This window comes from Rhinatrema bivittatum, chromosome 5 (genome assembly GCF_901001135.1).
Source record: "Rhinatrema bivittatum chromosome 5, aRhiBiv1.1, whole genome shotgun sequence".
Taxonomy (NCBI): Eukaryota; Metazoa; Chordata; class Amphibia; order Gymnophiona; family Rhinatrematidae; genus Rhinatrema; species Rhinatrema bivittatum.
The window spans coordinates 199,858,460-199,879,428 of record NC_042619.1 but is presented as its reverse complement, the minus strand read 5'-3'; the positions used below and the strand labels follow the sequence as shown (position 1 = coordinate 199,879,428).

Here is a 20,969-nt window from a genome sequence, read left to right as displayed (position 1 = left end):
TGGCAGCAGCAATGCTCCTTGGCCTAAATCTGAGTCTTCATAGAGGGATCACCTAAGGGAATATTTCTTCATAGGAACTATGGTGGAAACATGAAGCATCCTCCAAAGGGAGATGGTGAAGACCTAAATGATAACAGAAGTTGAGAGCCTGGGAAAAGCTCAGAGTATCCTTAGCTATGGTAGAGTGAGGAGTAAAACTTGGGATAAGCACAGAGGATCCTTAGTTGTGGAAGGAGTAAGGGGTAAAGCCTGGGATAAGTACAGAGGATCCTTAGCTATAAGTGAGTGAGGGAGTGAGTGAGGATTAAAGCCTTGGATAGGCACAGATGATCCTTAGCTGTGTGGAAGTGAGGGGGGAAAGCCTGGGATAAGAACAGAGGATCCTTAGCTATGGGGGAGTGAGGGTTAAAGCCTGGGATAAGCACATGGGATCCATAGCTGTAGGGGAGTGAGGGTATAACTTAGCATAAGCACAGAACATCCTTAGCTGTGTGGGAGTGAGGGGTAAAGCTTGGGTAAGCACAGAGGATCCTTAGCTGTAAGGGAATGAGGGGTAAAGCTTGTGATAAGATTGGAGGATCCTTAGCTTTGGGGGAGTCAGAGTAAAGTAGGCCCTGTGTCTTGCAGCAGGAAAAGCAGACAAGGTCTGGCATTCCTAGTCTCTCTTTTTCTATGTATTAATCTCTCTTAAGAGTATGTCTGTCCTCCAATGCAGTGGGACTACTTAAGTGCAGTTTATCAAGCTATAATCTCTGTGATCAGAAGGAAAACAGAGAAGAATCTTGTTTGAGTTAATCAGCATTATTCTACCTTGACCACAGTCAGTATCTGAACTCTCCAGTTTCCTGAATGAAATGAAGCAGCAGAAACAGCTTCTAGAAGCAGATAGTTTTATGCTGCTAAATCTGAAAAATACATGCCCAATTAGAATGTCCAAATGGAAAGACTTGTTTTTACATTTTTTGAACTAACATATTTCTTTTAATTCTCTATCACAGGCAGCTCTGCTAATCTCACTTGCAGAGCTTTCTTTGGCTACAGTGGAGATGTCAGTCCTGTGATTTACTGGATGAAAGGAGAGAAGTTTATTGAAGATCTGGATGAAGCTCGAGTTCGGGAAAGTGAGATCAGGTAAAAACGTAAGCCTGTGATATTAAGTGATAATACTTCTGTCTTGAGGCTTCTTGGCATGGTTGTGTGGTACAGCACTATTTATCTGGAATGGTGGGGACCCCCTTGTGAGCCAATCAACCCTTCTATCCTCCCGTGGTGCCATGATTCAGGACCCACAGCCCCCATCCCCCATGGCCCAACCCTACCCACCTTTTCTCTTGCCACTGCTCCAGCTCCAGCATCTGGACTTTGGATTAATTCTTACCAAATGGTTCACAGTGTGAATAATATGCTTTCTCTGTCTGTCATTACTTGTTCTTGTTTGTCCTTTTTTACTATATATATATATATATATATATATATATATATATATATATATATATGTGGTGTATCTTCCTCCTGCATCCTGAAGTTCAGATAGCTAAGAAGCATGGTGACAATAGGATCCAGTTACAGAAGAGCCTGGCTAGTGATCCATTTCCCAGATAATGAGAGTTTCCAGGTAATGGATCTCCTAATGGTGCTGCACTCTAGTTTTAGGTGACCAGGCAGAAGGGAGAGAAGGAGCACCAGGAGGAGTGGATTAGGAAAGAGCCTGGCTGAGATCCACCTGCTTTCCAGCAAATACAGCATTTCTTATGGCCAGAATTAGGGGATTAAGGAGCATATTTCATTTTCCAGTAGAAGTAGGGCAAAAATGTCCAAAAAGCTGCAAGTCACTTTGCTCTGCAATTTATAAATTCTGCATCTTTTGGCCATGGATTTGATAATATAAGAACATATGATATGCCATACTGCGTCAGACCGAGGATCCATCAAGCCCAGTATCCTGTTTCCAACAGAGGCCAATCCAGGTCACAAGTACCGGGCAGGATCCAAAGGAGTAGATAGATTCCAAGCTGCTTATCCCAAAAACAAGCAGTGGATTTCTGCAACTTTACCTTAATGGACTTTTCTTCCAGGAATTTGTCCTAACCTTTTCTAAATGCAGCTACATTAATAGATTTTACCACATCCTCTGGCAACAGATTCTAGAGTTGTTCTATAGCTTCCTGGCTCACTCGTTGATCCCTTTTTAAAAATTGGCATTACATTGGCAATCTTCCAATGTACTATACATGATGTTATTGATAGCTTACAGGTTTCTAATAGCAGGTCCGCAATTTCATTTCTCAGTTCTTTCAGCACTCTGGGATATATACCATCAGATCCAGGTGATTTGCTACTCTTTAGCTTGTCAATTTGCCCTAGTACATCTTCCAGTTTCACTGAGAATTGTTTCAGTTCCTCTGAATCATCATCTTTGAATATAATTTCTGGCATGAGTATATCTGTTAAATCTTCCTCAGTGAATACTGAAGCAAATAATTAATTTAGTCTCTCTGCTCTGACTTTGTCATTCCAAAGTGCCCCTTTTACCCCTTAATCATTTAATGGTCCAACTGATTCCCTCGAAGGCTTTTTACCTTGAATGTATCTGAAAAAGTATTTATTAGGAATTTTTGCTTCCATGCCATGCTTCTTTTCAAATTCTCTCTTTACCTTCCTTATTAATGCTTTGCCTCTGACTTGGAAGTGCTTATGTTGGTTCCTATTGTCTTTATTTGGATCCCTTTTCCATTTCTTGAAAGATGTTTTAGATATTATAGCCTCTCTCTCACCTTACCTTTTAACAATACCAGTAGTCATTTAACCTTCCTTCCACCTTTCTAATGTGTTGAGTACATCTGGACTGAGCTTCCAGGATGGTATTTTTAAACATCCATGCCTGAGCTAAACTGTTAACCTTTATAATTGCTCCTTTCAGTTTTTTCCTAACCATTTTCCTCATTTTATCATAGTCACCTTTTTGAAAGTTAAATGCTGTCACATTAGACTTCTTTAGTGTGTGCCCTCCAGTTATTAAGTCAAATTTGATAATGTGATCACTATCCAAGTGGCTTCAACACTTACCTCTTGCACCAAATCCTGTGTTTCACTAAGGACTAGGTCTAAAAAAGTTTCCTCTCTTGTTGGTTCCTGTACCAGATGCTCCATGAAAGTCATTTATATCATCTAGGATCTTTACTTCTCTATAATGTCCTGATGTAACATTCACCTGAGTAATTGAAATCACCCGTTATCACCGTGCTGCTGGTTTGTTAGCTTCCCTAATTTATTTTAGCTTTTCATTGTATGTTAGTTCATTCTGGCCAGGTGGATGGTAAAACACCCCCGCTACTATTTTCACCTGGAATTTCTATCCATAAAGATTCAACATTGCATTTTGTTTTCTACAGAACTTTATCCTGTTTGACTCATTGCTCTCTTTCACAAATAGTGCAACCCTTTCACCTATTTGATCAATCCTATCATTTCAATATCATTTGTACCCTGTGTGTCCCGTTGGTTATCCTCCTTCTATCAGGTGTCTGAGATGCCAGTTATATCTACCGCTTCATCCAGTGCTATACACTCTCACTCTCCCATTTTATTTTTTAGACTTCTAGAATTTGTATACAGACTTTTCAAAGTATGTTTCTTGTTCGTATTAACAACCTGCTCATCAGCTGACAGGGGTCATTTGGAATCTTTCTGCTCTTTACTTAGACACCTGGTTCCCTTTGGCATCTATTGCAACCTCTCTACTGGGATGCCCTAATTTCCCTTTTCTCTTAGTGTCCTTCAAAGGTACATCATTCCAAACTGTCTGCTTTCCCCCATGATCTAATTTAAAAGCTGTGCTACCTCCTTTATAAAGGTTAGTGCTAGCAGCCTGGTTCCACCTTGGTTAAAGTGAAGCCCATCCTTTTGGAAAAAGCACCCCCCCACACACACACACACACACACACACGCTTCCCAAAAAATGAAGCCCAGTTCCTAACAAACCTAAAACAAACTTCTAAGCTGAACTGGCAACCACTGAAGCTGCTGAAGAGTGGGGGTAATGTGACAAGAGGAGCAGCTGAAGTCAATATAACTGGAGTTTAGGTAGTCTAGCAAAGAAAATACTGCAGTATTCTAACTGACTCATGACCAACGCATGCACAACTATGGCAAATTCTTTGTGGCCCAAAAAAGGGCAAAAAGTCTGACTAAAATGCAGTTGAAAAAACAAGTTTTTACCACTGCTGAAATATCTGCGTGTATAGTCAAAAACTTATCTATAATAACACCTACAATCCTCATTATCTCTCTTGTATTTTTATTTATTTTACAAGATGTATGTTCCGCACACGTACATGGACTACATTAAAAGAACATATATATATATATGTATATAATTCAAAAAGGACAAACAAGGACAGGTAATAACGATCATTTTGCTATAATTATAGTGAAATGATAACTCTAGGCCATAGTCAGGCAGGTGGGTTCTTGGTGTTTCATTGCTGGCTTTTCTATGGATGTCGGATAATTTGCATTACTTTGGTGTCCCCATTTGTATTTTGGAGGGAGTATGTGAAGATTTTGAGGTGGGGCATTGGGTGTTGATATCTGCTTTGATCTGTCAGTATCTAAAACCATCTGGCTGTGATCCAATAGTAAGACTGGAGTGTGAGAGTTAAGGCATTAATCTCTTTAATCCCTGCTATTATTGCATAATCAACCAAACTTTGTCCCTGAATTAAATTAACAGTAAATCTTTGAAAGGAATTCCCCCCCCCCCTACCCTAGTTTCTACCATTCTACCAAGATATAAAGTCTTAGTGATTGACATAGGTTAAGAATGCACATCCAATTTGTGTGTCATAACTTGTTTTTCTGATGCACTAAAATAAGGTATCTTGTCCCCAGATATGTGGCTGTCTCCTTGGTTGGGAATAAAATCTGGCTGATTTCTGTGTATGCATTTAGAACCCCATATATTTTGATTTTAGTTTTGGTTTGGAAGGCAGGAGTTTCAGATTGGATGACTTAAACATTCAGGGTCCAACTCGGGAGAATCGGATATGATAGGTATCTTATCTTGTGGCATCTGGAGTAGATCTTTTGATATTTTAACCCCCAGATTTGTCTTGCCTTTTTTAAGTGGCATAATAAATCCTGCTAACTCCTCTCTGTATCTGATTATAACATCTCCCCAGTTTCTGCCCTGTTTGTTTTCTTTTTTTTTTATTTTTTGCTGGAATCAACAGTTCTTTGAATCCTGTGGACCAGTGAGTGGCTAAAACTTTTCCTAACCAGGATTCCTGCAGTATGATCATGTCATAGTTTATTACAATGAAATCAAGGTCTTTGCTTTTATCTCCAAAGGTTAAGGTTGACAGACCTTGTATGTTCCAGCTACTAAAAGAAATAGATTTTATTTGATAGGCATTACTACTATACTGTACAGTCTAGTTATTCTGTAGCAGGTTAAAATACAATGCATTTTCTAGAGACTCAGGCTATAAGATACAATATAACCACAAAATATGCTCTGCAATCTGTTATGCTGTGGCAAGTTAAAAATACAATACAATTTCTAACGACTTACGCTGTGAAATACGAGCATCTCATATTCTTATATTGGTATCAGTAATAGATGTTTAGGTATGGATTTGTTATAAACAATTTACAGTAGCATCTAGTTCTGTTTTATAAAAGTTTCTTACACAAGATGCTCAGAATTGTTTTTATGTCATTCAGTTCCTGGTTCCAGTGATCGGTCCATGTCCTTCTGTTCTCTTTGTATCTTCTGCAGTGGGCTGTATTTAGATCTCTAGTGTATTTTGTGTTTATCCTGTAATGGTGGAGGTTGTATTGTAATTCTGGGGTCTTGGATATCTGTGTATGGGATGTTTCTAGATGTTATATATGTTCTGTCCTGATAATCATTACTAGAGGTTCTGTTGTGATTCTGGTCCTAGTAGCCTCTGTGTAGGCCGTTTCTGGATCCTGGATGTGTGTTCTTGTGTTATTGTGATATTGGAGGTTCTGTCATGCTTCTGTTCTTGTTGCTCTTTGTCTCTTCCTGTACAAGTGTTAACTTTACCTGTCTGTTGATGAAGGGTTGTAGCCCAGAGTTATATCTTTTAGGGATTTTGCAAATATTCTAATCCCCCATGCACTGAAGAACACTTGATTATGAATGTTTTCATCACATTTGATGCCCTGGTGATGTATGATATACACATTGGGTGTCTGAGCACCTGTGGAATAGAGTTGTGATTTCATTTGAAATGAATGGATAAAACACAACAAATGAGACCAAATTCATTTGTGAAACCCTAAAATGAATGAAGGAGCCCCTCCAAATGAAACTAAAAAAGTTTGTCTCATTCATATTTCCCATTCAAGTCTACAACCCATTGAAATCTATGACTGTGTACTGCTGAACAAAAAAATAACTGCTTTTTTTTTTTGTTAAGCAACCAACTCTTGCCTGTGTGATCTCACAGCCTTGTCAGAGCTGAGGCAGGACAAGTTGTTTAGGAAACCACACAGAGGATAAATCATAGTACAGCAAATTTTTAAATAGCCTTTAAGATTAAGAGACGGATACAAGACCTTGTTAGCTACATGAGATGTGATAGACATGAGGCACCTCTACTGGCAAACTGGAAGGGTGAGGGTGCATTCCATTGATGAGTTAAAGTTTACAGTTTTACATAAACTATTCCACAATTTAGGGGAGGGGACTTTAATAGACTCCTGATACAGAAAGAATAGAGATTCATCTTTCAGTGGAAGACTGTGGCCCCTGATGGCTTGAATAGAGAAGTGGAGTGGGGTGCCTTCTTGTGATTTTTTTTTTCATTTTTTCAATTTTGTATTGTTTTTATTTTCTTTATTTACTTTGCTGTTTTGCTATATTTTTATATAGTTTTTTTAGTTAGTACATAGAAAAATATGTTTATTTTTTGAATACTTTTTTGTATAATTTTCTGAATGTTTTTTTTTTTTTAATAGTTTTTCTATATGTGGGGGTTAGGTTTTCTTTTTCGTTTTGGGAGAGTTTGAACTATGAAAGGGGTTTCTTTAGATTATGTGAGATTTGTTACATAAGTTGGCTGTGCATCTGTTTAACTGGTGTTGGGATTGGTTGGTTAGCGATTTAAAAACAGCGTGGGAACACTTAGGTGTGCTTCTGCAGAGCTGTGAGTGATTCCAGAGGGACATGCTGTAAGTAATGAGTTTCGCTGGGAGTTTTGAATTTATGGGTTTTATATGGTCTTAAGTGGTATAATCATGAATTCTACATCAAAATGTTATAATTTTCTCTTGAGAATGATGTTGGAATTCCCCTGAAGCAGGCAGTTGGTGCTGCAGTGTTGAGTTTTTTCACTTCTTTGAATTGATTTGGTGAAGCTGCTGTTAATGAGTCCCTTATGAGCTGGGTTTTTACTTCTTTGAATTGCCTTTGGGAAAACATACAGCCAATTTTAATGCTATATAAAGTCACTATTGTTAGGATTTGTGGGTTTGTGGGCCCTGGAATGAGGTGAGAGATGGTACCGCCTATGGGGAGGAGCCCCATGAGCCTCACCGTTGGGAGGCGAGGTCTCAGTTGCTGGATGTGCAGAACAGCAGGTACTAGAGAGAGAGCAAGAGAGAGAGAGGCACTGCCCATGGAGCGGGAAGTGTAGCAAGAAAGTCACACAGACACAGAGGTGCCACAGGATCTGTGAAGTGGTGTATACCCAAGAGAGAGGATTCCTCTGTAGAGGTGATACAGCAATGGTCCGCAGAGCAGGGTACACCGGTGAAGGTCCTCAATAGAGATGATACGGCAATGGTCCGCAGAGCAGGGTACACCAATGAGGGTTCCTTAGTAGAAATGATACGGTAGTGGTCTGCAGAGTGGGGTATACCGATGAGGGTTCCTAGGTGAAAGGCCCTCTGAGGAGTGGATAGCCAGAGATGAGAAAAGGGCCCCCGAGGAGCACGTACCCAGGACATCTCACGTCAAGGAAGCAGCTGGAACGGGAAGTCCATAATGAGCGAAGCGGATTCAGCAATGAGGGAACTTGTTCCCAAGTTGTAGGCAGGCAGGGCCAGCTGGCTTAAGAGTCCATGGAGAATACATCATCCGGGGGGGAACACCCCCAAGGTTCCCACCTGTCTTGCATAATACTGGCCCGGAAGCGCGTGTGCTGAAGGAGCTCCAAGGGCAAGATGGCAGTCGGCATCGTCCATGCCGTCCAGGGAACAGGAGCCAGCGATAGCTGACAGAGGCCACAAGTCTTCCCAATAGAGTCAGTGCAATGAGACAAGAGGTGAGCAACAGTAGTCGCAGCCGTCTGCGACCAACGGGCATAACAGAACCCCCCTTCTTAGGGCCCCTCTCCGGGGGTTTCGGATTTCTTGGGTGAGAAGCATGGAACTGCTTGATCAGTTCTTTATCAAGGATATTGACTGCCGGCTCCCAGCTGTTTTATTCTGGGCCAAATCCTTCCCACGAAATCAAATATTCCCATCGCTTCCTCACATCCAGGGTGTCCTATACTTGGTATGTAATGTCCTCATCTGACGCCAGATGTTGGGGCTCAGGAGGTTTCTTGAAGAATTTGGACAAGATGAGAGGCTTTAATAGTGAGATGTAGAAGGCTTTATGAATCTTGAGCAATGTAGGTAAGTGGAGACTGTAAGTGACCGGACCCAGCTGGCGAAGTACTACAAAAGGGCCGATGTATCTGGGAGCGAAGCAGGCTGAAGGCAGTTTTAAGCGAAGAAAGCGAGTGCTGAACCACACTTTGTCTCCAGGGTTAAACTGAGGAGCTGCCCGATGATGGGCATCATAGAACTTCTTTGACTTTTTGGCGGCTTGCTGTAATAGTTGTTTGTTGTGCTCCCAAAGCTGGTGTAACTCTAGTGCAGAAGCCTGCGTCGCTGGAGAAGACACAGACAGAGATAGTGGAAGAGGAGGCAGAGGTTGGCATCCATATACTATTTGGAAGGGTGATGACCCTGTAGATGCAGACTGGTGGGAGTTTAAGGCGAACTCGGCCCAGGGAATTAAGTCAGACCAGTCATTCTCCTGAGAGTTCACATACGCCCGAAGAAACTGTTTCAGTGTTCAGTTCGTTCTCTCTTTCTGACCATTGGCCTGTGGGTGATAGGCCAATATGAGGTCTAAGGCAATATCGAACTTTTTACATAGTGACCTCCCAAATATGGCCGTGAATTGAACACCTCGATCCAAGAGTATATGTCTCAGGAGTCTGTAGAGGCAAAAGATGTGGCGAATGAACAATTTTGCTAATTCCGGGGCTGAAGCAAGACCAGGTAATGCCACAAAGTGAGCTATCTTTGAAAATCGGTCCCCTGTAACCCAAATGGTGTTGTTGCCACTGGAATGAGGTAGGTCCACAATGAAATCTGTGGCTATGTGTGTCCACAGTTCACTAGGTGTGGGAAGAGGTTGTAAGAGACCCCAAGGATGGCCCTTCAGCAACTTCTGACAAGCGCAAGTGGAACATGATTCCACATATGCTTGAGCATCTTTTTTCATGGTTGGCCACCAGTAGAATCTCTGGAGAGTGGAAAGAGTTCTAGCTTGTCCGGGGTGACCTGCCAGCAAGGAATCATGCACCCAGCGGAGGATTTTCCTTCAAAGTGGTCGGGGAACTACCATCTTCCCAGATGGCACTGTGAGTGTGATGGAAAGGAGAACTTTAGTTGGATCAATGATGTGCCGTGGAATGTCCGGAACATCTTCTGTGGTGAAAGAATGATAGAGTGCATCGGCTCGAGTGTTCTTATCAGCTGGCCGGTATTGTAGTAGGAAATTGTGGTCAGTATATACCGTGATCTGGTGCTGTGCTCCCTCGAGCCAGGGATGCCACTCCTCGAAGGCCAGTTTAATCGCCAGTAATTCCTTGTCCCTGATTCCATAATTATGCTCAGCCAGGGAGAATCGTCGGGAGAAAAAAGAGCACAGGTGCAAGGTGTGATTGGCTGAGTACTGCTCCAATCCAGATGTCTGAAGTGTCTACTTTGACGATGAAGGGTCATTGGGGGTCAGGGTGACGCAAGCATGGTTAACGTAGGAACACCGCCTTGAGCTCCTGGAAGGTAGTCACGGCCTTGGGTGACCACTGAGAGGGATTGGCTCCCTTACGAGTCATGGCTGTGACTGGGGTGGTCAGTGTTGATTAATGATGGATGAATGATCTGTAGTAGTTTGTAAACCCCAGGAATCTTTGGAGCGCTTTAAGGCCCGTTGGTTGAGGCCATTTGCAAATACTCCTGGTCTTCTGTGGATCCATCTGGAAACCCTGGGTCGAGACCACATAGCTGAAAAAAGGGACTGTCTCCTGGTCAAAAGAACAATTTTCCAGCTTGGTGTTGCAGGACATTGGCGATATCCTGGTGATGGCTCTGGAGGTCTTGTGAAAATACCAGGATGTCATCCAGGTAGACCACGATGCAACTGTAGAGCATGTCTCTGAAGATCTCGTTCATCATATTCTGAAATACCGCAGAGGCCAAATGGCATTACCAGATATTCAAAATGGCCATTGTGGGTGTTAAATGCGGTTTTCCATTCATCGCCCTGGTGTATCCTGTCCAATTTGGTAAATATCTTGGCCCCCTGGAGCCTGTGAAAAAGTTCAGAGATTAATAGCAAAGGGTAATCTGGGTAATCTCATTTAAGCCGCGGTAATCTATGCATGGCCGGAGGGAGCCATCCTTTTTCCCTACAAAAAAGAATCCTGCTCCAGTGGGAGATTCAGAAGGCTGAATGAAGCCTTTTGCCAAATTTTCTTGTATATATTCAGACATGGCTTTTGTCTCTGTTAGTGAAAGTGGGTAGACCTTTCCTCGGGGAGTCTCAGTATTAGGCAACAAGTTTTTAGCGCAAACAAATGAGCGGTGAGGAGGTAGGGTGTCCGCCGTTTTCTTTGAAAACACATCCGAAAAAGAGGAGTACTGGGGCGGGAGATCGGAAGATATAGTTGCACTGGAGAAGGTTCAGAGAATGGTGACCAAAATGATAAAGTGTATGGAATGGCTCCCCTATGAGGAAAGTCTAAAAAGGTTAGGGCTGTTCCGCTTGGAGAAGAGATGACCTAGGGAAGGGGAGTTATGATAGAGGTCTATAAAATCATGAGAGGTCTAGGACAGGTAAATGTGCATCGGTTACTTTCAGGCCTATACAGTAAAGTCCGCGCCGGTGCGCGCAATGCAGTATTTAAATGAGGCCCGGCTAGGGACACTAGCGCGTCCCTAGCGCCTCCTTTTTGACAGGAGCGGCGCTCCTGACAGTCGACGCTCAATTTTGCTGGCGTCAGTTCTCGAGCCCGCTGACAGCCACGGGCTCAGAAACCGGACGCCGGCAAAATTGAGCGTCTGGTTTTTGACCCTCCGACTTAATATCGCCATGATATTAAGTCGGAGGGTGCACAGAAAAGCAGTTTTTACTGCTTTTCTGTGCACTTTCCCGGTGCCGGAAGAAATTAGCGCCGACCTTTGGGTCGGCGCTAATTTCTGAAAGTAAAATGTGCGGCTTGGCTGCACATTTTACTTTCTGTATCCCGCGCGCATACCTAATAGGGCCATCAACATGCATTTGCATGTTGAGGGCCCTATTAGGTGCCGTGGGTTGGACGCGTTTTCCCTTACCCCTTACTGAATAAGGGGTAAGGGAAAACGCATGTCCAAGACCAGGCTAACAGTGTGCTCCGTCGGAGTGCACTGTACTGTATCGGCCTGTCTTTTGGATGATAGAAGGACTAAGAGGGCACTCCATGAAGTTAGCAGGTAGCATATTTAAAACAAATCAAAATTCTTTTTCACTCAACGCACAATTAAGCTCTGGAATTTGTTGCCACAGGATGTGGCTAGGGCAGTTAGTGTAGCCGGGTTTAAAAAAAGGTTTGGATAAGTTCTTGGAGAAGAAGTCCATTAACTGCTATTAATCAAGTTGACTTTTGGAATAGCCACCTCTATTACTGGCATTAATAGCATGGGATCTCCTTAATGTTTGTGTGCTTTCCAGGTACTTGTAGCTTGGATTGGCCACTGTTGGAAACAGGATGCTGGACTTGATGGACTTTTTCATCTGACCCAGTATGGCATGTCTTATGTTCTGATTATCAATATCTCTCTCCGCTTGTGATGAGAAATGAAAATATAAATGTATTCCTAAAATCCCGTGCTCTCACCTACAAAAAAGTTCCAATGAACTATCTTTTTTTATTATTTACTCAATTCAATAAATAAATTAAGAACAAAGAGGTAAGTTTCATATTACTGGTGCATGCCTCCACGGCCTTGCTCCCTTCTTGTAGTATAATCATTAACTTGCCTCCTTCCTCCTTTTGTCCATTTTATTTGTGTTTGAAAATAATTTTTATAGAATGTTTTTTTAAAAAAATTTTCTTAAAAAACAATTGTAATCTCCACCTTACATAAAAGGATAATTCAACTTTTTTCTTTCAAAACTATTTCTAGCTTTAATTGGATAGCCAAATTCTTTTATCCCTATGTTCGTGGAAGATTATGTTTAAATCTCCTTTTTATCTACACGCCATCTGTTTCAAATTTCCCTAAAAAGGGTTTTGTATGAACGCCGATTTTTTTATGTTTTAAACTGCCACTGTCCAAATGAAACTATCTCCCGACACAGCTGCGTTTCGTTGTTCCTTCGTCTATGTTAATAACATAGATCGAAATTAAATACAAAAACTGTGGAAGCACCAATGGTGCAGCACTGCATTGAGCATGGACACATCTTTAATCAGCTCAGATGGACGGTCATAGACAAGGTTGCAAGTATGATCACAGGCGGAGATGAAAAGAAGAGATTAAATCATATTGAGCAGCAATGGATTTTTAAGTTGAATACAGTGATACCACAAGGGTTAAACGAAGAAGTGGAGTGGGCGAGTCTAATTTAAAACAGATCAAGAATTAATATAGGTCCATTTGAAAAAGTGGCCCTTTAATTTTGAGACCACCAATCAGCAAACGTTAGTGAATATGACGTAATACGTAATGCGTATTCCACACCATTGGTCGATCTGCGATCTGCTGACCAGCTTTTAAAGCATAGTGAAGACGCTAAAAAATAACGCCGCCACTCGGAGCTTGTAAGCCAGAGAGAGAAGACGGACAGCCTGAATGAAAAAGACACAAATTTTGGAATAATTATGAACTATACGTGAACAAGGATGGACATACTCCCCTGACGAAGGAACAACGAAACGCAGCTGTGTCGGGAGATAAGTCTTGAATAGTTTCATTTGGACAGTGGCAGTTTAAAACATAAAAAAATCGGCGTTCATACAAAACCCTTTTTAGGGAAATTTGAAACAGATGGCGTGTAGATAAAAAGGAGATTTAAACATAATCTTCCACGAACATAGGGATAAAAGAATTTGGCTATCCAATTAAAGCTAGAAATAGTTTTGAAAGAAAAAAGTTGAATTATCCTTTTATGTAAGGTGGAGATTACAATTGTTTTTTAAGAAAAATTTTTTAAAAAACATTCTATAAAAATTATTTTCAAACACAAATAAAATGGACAAAAGGAGGAAGGAGGCAAGTTAATGATTATACTACAAGAAGGGAGCAAGGCCGTGGAGGCATGCACCAGTAATATGAAACTTACCTCTTTGTTCTTAATTTATTTATTGAATTGAGTAAATAATAAAAAAAGATAGTTCATTGGAACTTTTTTGTAGGTGAGAGCACGGGATTTTAGGAATGTCTTATGTTCTCACATTCTTAGATATTGGTAAACAGAGATAGGGATCCCTAGAACAGTTTACTCCTGGTTTGAGTCCTACCTTCAGGATCATAGAACACGATTGGATACATTAGTAGGGTATTCTTTTGAAACTGGAATTCTGCAGGGCTCAGCCCTTTCAGCTGTACCTTTTAATCTATACTTAGCTCAGTTATGTCAGCTGTTCGCCACTTTTGGTGTATCATATAAAGTTTATGCTGCTCACATACAGTTCTTTTCTCCAGTACAATCATTGTAGAAAGCAGCTTTAAATTTTCTGTGTATGTCACTTTCTGCAGTAAAACAGTAGGGATGTGAATCGTGTCCTCGATCGTCTTAACGATCGATTTCGGCTGGGAGGGGGAGGGAATCGTATTGTTGCCGTTTGGGGGGGTAAAATATCGTGAAAAATCGTTAAAAATCGTTAAAAAATCGAAAAAATCGAAAAATCGAAAAACCGGCACATTAAAACCCACTAAAACCCACCCCCGACCCTTTAAATTAAATCCCCCACCCTCCCGAACCCCCCCCAAATAACTTAAATAACCTGCGGGTCCAGCGGCGGTCCGGAACGGCAGCGGTCCGGAACGGGCTCCTGCTCCTGAATCTTGTCGTCTTCAGCCGGCGCCATTTTCCAAAATGGCGCCGAAAAATGGCGGCGGCCATAGACGAAAAAGATTGGACGGCAGGAGGTCCTTCCGGACCCCCGCTGGACTTTTGGCAAGTCTCGTGGGGGTCAGGAGGCCCCCCACAAGCTGGCCAAAAGTTCCTGGAGGTCCAGCGGGGGTCAGGGAGCGATTTCCCGCCGTGAATCGTTTTCGTACGGAAAATGGCGCCGGCAGGAGATCGACTGCAGGAGGTCGTTCAGCGAGGCGCCGGAACCCTCGCTGAACGACCTCCTGCAGTCGATCTCCTGCCGGCGCCATTTTCCGTACGAAAACGATTCGCGGCGGGAAATCGCTCCCTGACCCCCGCTGGACCTCCAGGAACTTTTGGCCAGCTTGTGGGGGGCCTCCTGACCCCCACGAGACTTGCCAAAAGTCCAGCGGGGGTCCGGAAGGACCTCCTGCCGTCCAATCTTTTTCGTCTATGGCCGCCGCCATTTTTCGGCGCCATTTTGGAAAATGGCGCCGGCTGAAGACAACAAGATTCAGGAGCAGGAGCCCGTTCCGGACCGCTGCCGTTCCGGACCGCCGCTGGACCCGCAGGTTATTTAAGTTATTGGGGGGGGGTTCGGGAGGGTGGGGGATTTAATTTAAAGGGTCAGGGGTGGGTTTTAGGGGGTTTTAGTGTGCCGGCTCACGATTCTAACGATTTATAACGATAAATCGTTAGAATCTGTATTGTATTGTGTTCCATAACGGTTTAAGACGATATTAAAATTATCGGATGATAATTTTAATCGTCCTAAAACGATTCACATCCTTGTAAAACAGTGGCTGCCTCATAATAGAATGGTGCTCTAACTGAGTAAGATAGAATTAATGATTTTCAGCAGGTTCCCTCATTCAGACATTCCCTCATCTTTTATTTTTGAGGATGTTTCTTTATCAGTTGTCAAGGAAGTAAAAAACCAGGCTGTTATCCTTGATCAACATCTTTCAATAACATCCCATATTAAGTCTGTTACGATGTCATCTTTTCAGAAAGTAAGGATGCTGAGATGTTTGAAACCATTATTGTCTTATGAAGATGTTTGCTCTGTCCTGCAAGTGCGCATCTTTTCAGCTATAGACTATTGTAATTACTTATATCTTGGCCTTCCAGCTATCACAATTTGCCCTCTACAACTGATTCAGAGTGCCACAGTGTGCATATTGACTGATACCCACTAACGTGAGACATAGGGGTATCCTGCACGGAGCGGCGGTTCCTACCTTATGAAACTTGCTGGGCAGACTGGATGAACCATTTGGTCTTTTTCTGCTGTCATTATTATGTTATGTTACATCACACCTATGTTGTGCTCGTTACAGTGGCCCCCAGTACAATGGTGAATTGACTTCAAAGTAGCTTTTCGTGTTCTCAAACTTTTAAATAATAATAAATCATTTTAGATTAGCTTGATCCTATGAATATATGCTCCATCTAGGTCCCTGAGATCTTCTCAGCAAGGTTTTCTCAACGTTCCAACAATCCACCACGTTCATCGTGGAGAGACCCATGCTAGGGTTTTCCCTGTGACTGCAATGATGGTTTGGAACACTCGCCCGGCTTCTCTTAGATCTGTGGATTCGCCAGCATTTGAAAAGAACTTCAAAGCAGTTCTATTTAGAAGCGCTTTTAGTTTGGCAGAGTAGGTGCTGGGTTTTAGAGAAACATTTGTTAGAAGAGGTGGCAGACAACCCTTCTTTTTTCTTTGTATGTATTATTTGTTTCTGTTTGTATGATGTACAACCTTTATGTGTGTTTTTGTCTTGTTTCCAGCCCTGACCCCCTAGGAAGAATGTGAGTTATAAACCATTTAAAATAAATAAGTAAATGTGCTACATTCTCAGCCATCTCCTCTAATCTCTCTCCTTTTTCTTCTTGCTGCTGACTTTGGCATTTCAAAAATTAGAGAGATTTTGTTTCCTTGGGACCTCAAAGGAAAAGGCAACAGGATAGTCTCAGCAGCTCCCCCAGGTCCCCCAGGGCTGCCCACTGAACTCACAGAAGTCATGATAATGTTGCTTGTGGCTTCCTCCTGCCACCTTTTTGATGTCTTGCCTCATATCTGTCACCTTGTTCCTCCTAGATTTTATTTCCTATAAAGATCCCTCTGCTCTGGATGATTTGGGCAGATCTGGTACCCTGATAAGACCTTCCAGTGGGGGGGAATATGAGAGAGAGATGACAGCTCTCAGTGTTTCCTTACCTACAGGAGTCATTTGTCCCAAAAACTAGTAGGCCATAGAGGAAGACCCAACATTGCCCATAAAGGCAATTGATGGTAGTGGTGGTGGTTGGGGGGGGGGGGTGCTTAGTGAAGTGTGTCTGGGACCAGATGAACTGGTCCCAGACACAGATGTTGCAGAGGCTGCACCAATTGATTGATCTATGAGAGGTGATGAATTTGTCTTCTATTTGGGGGCCTTAGGAGCAGGAGGCAATCAGATGGGTGCTTTATTGGTCCCCAAAGGTCCACACAGTTTCAAAGTTCCACTCCTAACAACGTAAGTGCACAAAACACAGTTATGTTACTAACTATGCACAGAATATATTTTTTGTGCACAAAAATCATGTTTTTCTTTGTGATAAACGTTTTCTTTGCATACATTTTCTGGTCTGTGTGTATTGTTTTACTTCTAATGCATTAGGAAATCATTCACTTACATCGAGAGTTAACAAATAATAGCTTGTTGTGTGTTTAGAAACTGAGTGCTGAATTTCAAAACACAGTCGTAACACTCAGCATATTACATCAACCCCAGAATTAGTTGCAAGCCCAACTCAGACAAGCCAAAACCTCCAGCTCTCCTCAAGGTACACTGGCTCTCGGCTCCCTCTTCTGCCAAAATCCTGGAAACAGTGATGTCTGCAAACACCAGTGAAGCTCACAAGATGGGGTGGGAGGCATCAGGCCAGCGAGCTCCTGGTTACTTAGCATAGAATATCCTGCTCTCTTCTCTCCATCTGCAGCTCTCTGTGCATTCTCTTCCTTTCACCTTCCATGATTGGTTTAGGAAGCATTCATCTCCTGATTAGTTCAGAGCCAGTAAACTGAGCCTCACGTCAGCAAGTTAGCACTCTGCTTGCTGGTGTAAGCTGTTTGTCTTTCCTTTCAGCAGGATCCTGGATACAACTGAAATAAAATAACATCCTGTCTAGACTAGGTAAGGGGTACAGGCTGTATATCTAAGGAATGTGCTTAGGTGACCGGAATAATGTGCAATATAATTTACTTACAGTAATTTTGCAGCCAGCGAGTTGAGATTGATATTATTGCCAAGATTAACTTGCTGTGTGATTTGGTGCAATAACAGAGTTCTGGCTGCTCTGTTTTTTCCTAAGGCTTCTCAAGGAGCACCTTGGGGAACAGGAGGTTTCCATTTCATTGATTGTGGATGCTGTGGAAGATGGTGACCTAGGAAACTATTCTTGTTATGTTGAAAATGGAAGTGGACGCAGACTTGCCAGCATTCTTCTACACAAAAGGGGTAAGTGCAAGTTTAGTCCACCATCTGCTTCTGTTCTGTACCTTTGACTGTTCTGTAGGCCTCAAAGCTCTGACAAAGAGTATTTGAAATATTGTGTTGCTATATCTTCTAAACATCTGGAAATATTCTACTTATGTAAGATACTACTGCTGAATGAGTTTGTATCTGAAGTCATATTTCTATTGTACTGTATACTTTTTAGCATCACCAATTTAGAAACTTGGAAACGTGATGGCAGGAAAAGACCATACGGCCAATCTCTGCCCATCCACACCAACTGCCAAGCTCTACAATCCCTCCCACTCCCTGAGAGATCCTCTGTGCTTATCCTATACTTTCTTGAAATCAGATGCAATCCTTGCCTCCATCACCTCCACTGGAAGGCTGTTCCATGCATCCCGTACCCTTTTTCCATCAATCAATAAAAACAAACACCACCAAAAACTCGGCACAACCTTAACCCTGCCCACCAAGTGTCTGCTGAATTTAAAGATGTATGTCCTGCACATAACCCCTAAGAATGCTGTGTGTTCCACTGATAGAGGATAGGACTTTAAGTACTTAAACCTCTGTATATAGCTCCTAATTACTTTATGTATGCATCTATAGGCCTTTGATAACCCCTTCACTTCTTATTTGATATAATCTACTTTTTTAACCTAAGTAACTCTTATAGTAACATAGTATTAATGGCAGAAAAAGACCAATGGTCCATCTAGTTTGCCCAGCAAGTTTCCTATGGTAGCAACTGCTGCTCCATGGAGGTTGCCCCCATGTTTTTGTTCAGGCTTGTAACTGCCACTCTGAGCAGTTTACCCCAAGCCATATATATTAACAAAGCAACATTTTTACTGAGTGAGACGCCTTCTTGAAAACTCAGACAATGCTGCTTGACGAGCTTTGCCTTTGAATTTGGCCATAGAAGCAGTCCTGACCTTTTTCCTTTTATGTCTGTGTATCAGTACCCCAGATCGTAAAAGCCGGGGCCCGTGTTGGTTGTCCTCTGAATCCAATTCCATTTTTCCCCCCACACCATCAAAGCAGAGAACGAACTCAAAGTGGAAAGCAGTTGCATCAAAAGCATCGAGACTTATTGGTTAGGGTAGGCATCCCCATGCATATTGCTAAGGGTAGTAACCACCACTGAGCAGGTTACCCTCATGCAGCCTTTTCTTCATTTCCATCCTTCAGCCTTTAAGGATCAACAGTGTTTATACCATGCTTCTTTGAATTATTTGACTGTTGACTGTTTTTGTGTTCACCACCTCCTCCAGAAGAGTATTCCAGGCATATGCCACCCTTTCAATGAAAAAATGTTTCCTGACATCCCAAAAAATGTTTCCTGAGTCATCCCTTCCCCCCCCCCTTGGAGTTTCATTTTGTGACCCCTAGTTCTACTGTTTCTTTTCCAACAGAAAAGGTTCGAGGTTCGTGCATCATTAAAACCTTTCAGGTATCTGAAGATCTGTATCATCCCTCCCATGTACCTCCTCTCTTACAGAATGTACATATGCAGATCCTTCAGCCTCTCCTCATAAGTCTTCCGATACAGATTCCATGTCATTTTGGTCACTCATCTTTGGACCACCTCCATCCTGTCACTATTCTTTTTGAGATATGAGCTCCAGTACTGAATGCAGTACTTCAGGTGAAGACCTATACAAGGACATCAACACCTCCCTTTTTCTTACTGGTTATTCCTCTCTCTATGTAGCCCCTCATTCTTCTAGCTTTATCTATCACCTTGTCACATTGGTTCTCTGCCTTCAGATCACCAGACACTATCACCCCAAGGTCCCTCTCCCAGTTCATGCATAATAGTCTTTCACAGCCCATCACATACAGCTCTTGTGGATTACCAGACCCTAGATGCATGACTCTGCACTTTCTAGCATTGAATCCCAGCTGGCACTTCCTCGACCAGTCTCCAAGCTTTCTTAAATCACTTTTCATTTTCTTTACTCTTTCAAGTGTGTCCATTCTGTTGCAGATCTTAATATCATCCACAAATAAACAAACTTTATCTTCTATCCCTTCCGCAATGTCGCTCACAAAGATATTAAACAGAACCAGTCCCAAAACTGATCTCTGTGCAACTCCACGTAACACAGTTCTCTCTTCAGAGTAGGTTCCATTTCCCATTACATACTGTCTCCTGTCAGTCAACCAGTTTGCAATCCATGCCACTACCTTGGCATACACTCCCAAGCTTCTCATTTTGTTCACGAGTCTCCTATGTAGAACCGTATCAAAAGCTTGATTAAGATCCAAGTAAATCACATAAAGTGTTCTTCCCTGATATAATTCTCTAGTCACCCAATCAAAAAAATTAATCATATTTGTCTAACAGGACCTTCCCCAGGTAAATCCATGCTGCCTTGAATCCAGCAACCCACCAGATTTTAGATAGTTCACTGTCCTTTCCTTCAGTAGAATCCCCATTAATTTTCCGACCATTGACATAAGGCTAACTGGCCTGTAGTTTCCAGTCTCCTCTCTACTCCCATTCTTGTGAAGTGGGACTAACATTGCTCTTCTCCAATCTCGCAGAACAACTCACATTTCCATGAATCTATTGAACAGGTCTTTCAATGGATCAGCCAGCCCATATCAGAGCTTCCTCGGTATCCTGGGATGTACCTTGTCCACTTTCAAATTTTCTAGCTTTCTGTACTTCAAGGATACCATGTCTAGTAAAGTCATTAATCCCCAAATGGATGATGATGCTGGAGTCTCTACTTCCTTAATTGCATTGACTATCTGGTTGATATTTCTACTGGCTGAGGGTCCCGAAAGGCATTTAACTGTTGTGTCCCCATCAAAATCATTTCCAAAATTGGTTCTTCTGATGACCTAGTCTTCCAGCAGACTCCCAGCTAGTTAACCTTAGTAATCTCCTTAACTATTCAACATCCTGCTATCTCCAGCATATTATATTTACATACTAATCCTGTAACTATAGTGGAAACTATAACCATGTAACCTACTGCTATCTTTTATTTTAACCATGATTTGCCTGTAGCATACCTTGAACACCCTGACTGGAAAGGCATGATATAAATAAATGATGATGAAGAAAT

General features: G+C 42.2%; 1 protein-coding gene across 3 annotated transcripts in view; it reads left to right on the top strand.

Moving 5' to 3' along the window:
* IL1RAPL1 (interleukin 1 receptor accessory protein like 1) overlaps window positions 1-20,969 on the top strand; it is a 1,713,530-nt gene that overhangs the window by 1,608,308 nt on the left and 84,253 nt on the right. For all 3 annotated transcript variants that reach the window (XM_029603082.1, XM_029603084.1, XM_029603083.1), the window contains 2 exons: window positions 999-1,131; window positions 17,744-17,889. In XM_029603082.1, coding sequence (XP_029458942.1) covers window positions 999-1,131; window positions 17,744-17,889 — 279 coding nt within the window. The remainder of the gene's footprint in view (window positions 1-998; window positions 1,132-17,743; window positions 17,890-20,969) is intronic.